The following is a 4,693-nucleotide window of genomic DNA, read 5'->3' as shown; positions in this document are numbered from 1 at the left end:
TATATATATATATATATATATATGTGTATATATATATATATATATATATATATATATATATACTTCTGATCTAAACATTACAATAATAATATATTATCTAAGCATTTAAACATTTTGTGTAATATAATTTCATATTTTTTTTAGATGTATATATTTTTTCTTCTGATATAAACGTTTTTTTTTTTCTTCTTATCTAAGCATTTATATCATATTTTACATTTACATTTACATTTAGCAGACGCTTTTATCCAAAGCGACTTACAAATGATATTTTATACACGGTCTTGCGTATCCACACAGAACGAAGAGCCTCTGGCAAGGTGAGCTGCTGTTTAAACTCCGTTATCATGAAAGGTCTGGTAAGTCGCACAAAAGTAATGATTGATTGGAGTGAACAGAATTCACTAGTGCAGAAAACATGAGCATGTGGGTTCCGCCGGTCCTTTATACTACAAAGCGATATGTTAACTGATCGTTCCTGTTAATAAACACACAACAATGAATTATGCGTCACTAAACTGCCTGTAGGCTGTGTAAAGTGACATATATATTAATATTTGTACTTAAAATGTCCAAATAACAGTTGCTATCGCCTAAATAGTCTATTGAAGGAAGTTTGTTGTTGACAGCAGCGCTGAGGCGGGGCCTGCTGTCAAGAGCAGAATACGCACGTCTGATTGGCTGACATCAGAGTCACAACTGTCATACGAGCCAATCAGCCGTTGGTTGGTCAAAGTCTCCAGTTTTCATATTAAAAGACCCCTTCCCCGTGCCTTGAATGAGTACGTGTTTTTCTTTCACTATCCGTTCTAACTCATCAACATTTAGATTCGTTTGATTGTTCACTCCAGTTCCCTTCACTATCCGGTCAAAAAATACAATTTTCTGAAAAAAATAAATAAAAAAATCACATGCAGGCAGACGTAAAAATTGTATTTGGTTAAAACAAGTTCAAACGGTTAAACATTTGTGTTTAGATTATTTATTTTTAAGATCATTAGATGTTACAGATCATGAGATGTTAATACAAATATGCTAAATATAATTTAATTGAATTTAAATATAATTACTTATATCAAAATAAATATATATAACATTTTTAAAATGGCGGACCTCTATTCTGTAAAATAGTCCGGTTGTCAGCTGTCTGTCTGTCGCTGCTTCTGCGGAGTTCAAACGGGATCTCCGGCTGTACTCTTCCTATAAACTATTTCATCCTTTTCCCCATGTATTATTATCGTTATTATTATTAGTGGTAAAGCAGTCATGTCTCGGTTACTGTGTTTATCACGGGGTCTCATAGGCACACAATGTAAATTCAGTGTTCAGAAATCCGAGCCCTTTGCGTCTTTGTTGATATCCAGAGTGAAGTTCAGAGATCAGCTGATGAAGAGACTGATTTCAACAGGCAGAAGACCTGTCATCACACCCGACAACAACCGACACCCGGTTTTATGGCTGTTCGGTATCGGGACGGGTTTTGTTCTGGCTCTAGGGCTGAAGTATCGTGATTCTGCGTCTGAACGCTGTGAATGTATCGCACCGAAGACACACAGAGCCCAGACTGCCTCCAAATACACAGCGGCTATAGAAACCAGCAGAGACCTGCTGCAGCGGATTGTCACGGAATGTAGTTTTAAGAGTTTTTTAGGCAAGAATGTAGTTGTTTAGACTTCAAATATGCGGTAATAAAAATAACATATTTTTAAAAATTTGCTTCAACGTTTTCGGAGATGTGAGCTCCAGTGCGTCAGCGGTCGTTCAGCGCTCATGAACCTGCCGAGAGCAACCTCACCTCGGCCAGATCTTCTGGAATTTGTCTCTGGCTCTGATGCTTCTGTAGTGGCTAAACATGAGATATCATTCATTTTAGGTAAATCTAACGGGCAGTTTTTGGTCTCATTAATCTATTATTTGTTCCACAGCAAATAGCTTTGGCTGAGGGTAAAGTCTCATAATGTTATATTATATATAACTTTAAAGCTGTTTATCAGTGTGCTGCCTTTGTACTTTTGACTGAATTGCCTAGCAACTTTTATGATGGCTGTTGTTTATTAAATGTTATTATTCAGCAAATAATATTTTAAATAAATAATAGCAGTATTTAATTATAGTGTTTAGTATTGAGAAACGGTGTGCGTGTGTGTTAGTGATGGTGGTTTCAGCTACATTATACTGTCATTGGATGTGACAAGATACTGTTTTTATGAGTGAGTCAGCAGTAAAGACTTTTATATTGAAAGACACTGAAAGAGGGTTGTAAACAAGCAAGTTCTTTTTACTTTCAACAACACCTTGTAAGACGCAGCCAACAAATTGTTGTCATCTGAAATCACCCTAAACAGATGAAAGGACAGTACGACAAAGATAGTAGTTCCGCACAAAAGAGGGTTTTTAAAGACACTACATTGATGTTTCTTATGTATTTATACACTCGTGCTGTCGAACTGTTGTATAAATGCAGTATTATATTGCTCATATATATTCATTTTAAATTTATAGTTCAGTTATAGTGCACAATGGCCTACAGACAAGTCATATAATTTTGCAGGATGAAGTTGGAGCTCCTGGGATGGTTATCGGAGTCTCAGTGGATGGCAGTCATGTTTGGTGTGAAGGTAGGAAGTCTCCCATTGCACACTGATGCTTGGAAGGCTCTTGGGTAGTCTGCACTACTGTAGGATTTACAAAATCCATGCATGCTTAAAATGACACATTTATGTGATGGCCACAAGTCCTCATCCAAGTGCACCAGTCCTTTACTCACTTCGAGGCCTGTGTTAGTACAGTAGCTCAGAAAGTGACCACTGGCTGTGTCTGTTGTCTCTCAGGGGTTGGCTATTCAGATCTGGAGAACAGAGTGCCTTGTGGTCCGGACACAGTGATGAGAATCGCCAGCATCAGTAAACCTCTGACCGCAGCAGCCGTCGCCAGACTCTGGGAGGACGGCAAGATAGATCTAGATGCTCCTGTCCAAAAATACGTCCCAGAGTTCCCACAGAAACGATATGAAGGAGAGGGTGTGAGTACATCCATTTAAAAATATGTTTTTAATTGAATTAATTTATAACTAATCTGATTAATGTGAATTTATTGCTCACCTTATTTGTTAATAATGTATGAACTAGATGAGTAAAGTTTGAAGCCTTGTCTGAAAGTTCTAAACTTTGAAAAGCTTTAAGCTTGAAGATTTTACTCAAAATCAATAAAATGTTGTTAACATGATTTAGCACATTGATAGCATGTTACCAGCATGATTTTGCATGTTGCCAGCATGATTTAACATGTTGTTAACATGATTTAGCACATTGCTAACACGTTGCCAGCATGATTTAGCACATTTTTAACATGTTTTTGCATGTTGCCACATTGGTAGCATGTTTTAGTATGTTGATAGCATGATTTAAGGCATTGCTAGCATTAAACATGTTGCTAGAATGTTTTCGTATGTTGTCGCCTGATTTATCACACTGTTAGCATAATTTAACATGTTGATAGCATGATTTAGCATGTTGCTAGCATGAATTAGCACATTGGTGGCATGTTTCTAACATAACATGTTGCCAGCATGATTTTTCTAGCATGTTTAACGTGCTGTTTGCATGATTTAGCACATTGCTAGCATATTTAGCGTGTTGTTAGCATTATTTAACACATTGCTAACATGATTTAACATGTTGATGGCATGATGTAGCATGTTTTACCATGTTGCTAAAGCTTGATTTAACACATTGCAAGCATGTTTTAACATGCTGCTGGAATGTTTTTCCATGTTCTTAGCATGTTGCTAGCATGAATTAGCATGTTCCGAGAATGTTTCTAGCATGATTTAGCACATTGATAACATGTTGCTTGCGTGATTAGCACTTTGCTTGTTGTCCTAGCATAAACGTTAAGCTTTGCTTGTGGCAGCTTCAATACTCTAAATGTGTAATTGTACAAAAGTTTTGACCCCCTCAATGAAAGTCTATGGGAATTTTCATCGTTTTTGCCTAACCGACAAAATAATTAATTCGGTTTGGCTTAGCATTCTTCCCACTCTCCTTAAACCAGGTAACAATAACGCCCCGGATGCTCCTGTCCCACTTGAGTGGCATCCGTCACTATGAGAAAGATGGCAAGAAAGTGCGAGAGGACAGGGAGAAAGCCAAGCGCCTTCTGAAGCCCCCGGAGAAGAAAGAAGAGAAGAGCTCAGAAGAAAACAAAGAGAAGCCGAAAGCGGAGGACAGCAGCGCTAAAAGCAAAGAGGCCAAAGGAGGCCTGAGGAAAAAAGAGTTTGAGCAGGAGGAGTATTACCTCAAAGACAACTTTGAGAATGTCATCCAGGCTCTGGACTTATTCAAAGATGATCTGCTGATTTTTAAACCCGGTATGCTTTCTAGGCATGGGCCGATTACCGGTTTCAAGGTATACCGCGATTTGAACATTTCACAGTTTCAAAACCACTAAAGTTAACATTTTCCGTTATACCGTCCCTGCGGTATGCGCTGTTTTTCATGTCTCCTCAAAGACTGAAAGTAGGAATCCCTCAGGTTGAGTGCAGTGTAGAGAGTAACACGAGCCTCCTCCTGTTGGTGCGAGCGAGCGGTCAGTCACGTGTGTGTAGGACGGCTTCCCCTGGAACTTACGCGATCGGCAACCGGAAGTTTTTTCTTATTGCAAGCACGTCTCTGTTCTGGACTTGCACAAACTG

The 4,693-nt window shown here is 38.4% G+C and overlaps 1 protein-coding gene across 1 annotated transcript in view; it reads left to right on the top strand.

The window, feature by feature from the left end:
• Nucleotides 1–1,139: 1,139 nt before the first annotated feature.
• Nucleotides 1,140–4,693, top strand: part of LOC107739080 (serine beta-lactamase-like protein LACTB, mitochondrial) — a 6,410-nt gene continuing 2,856 nt past the window's right edge. Inside the window, exons 1-4 of the mRNA XM_016551063.1 lie at nt 1,140–1,618; nt 2,547–2,618; nt 2,832–3,022; nt 4,054–4,369. Coding sequence (XP_016406549.1) covers nt 1,267–1,618; nt 2,547–2,618; nt 2,832–3,022; nt 4,054–4,369 — 931 coding nt within the window. The 5' untranslated portion in view covers nt 1,140–1,266. The remainder of the gene's footprint in view (nt 1,619–2,546; nt 2,619–2,831; nt 3,023–4,053; nt 4,370–4,693) is intronic.

This window comes from Sinocyclocheilus rhinocerous, unplaced genomic scaffold, assembly GCF_001515625.1.
Source record: "Sinocyclocheilus rhinocerous isolate Xijiao unplaced genomic scaffold, SAMN03320098_v1.1 scaffold675, whole genome shotgun sequence".
Lineage (NCBI taxonomy): Eukaryota > Metazoa > Chordata > Actinopteri > Cypriniformes > Cyprinidae > Sinocyclocheilus > Sinocyclocheilus rhinocerous.
Note: the sequence above shows the minus strand (reverse complement) of the source record. Positions and strands in the feature narration are given on the sequence as shown.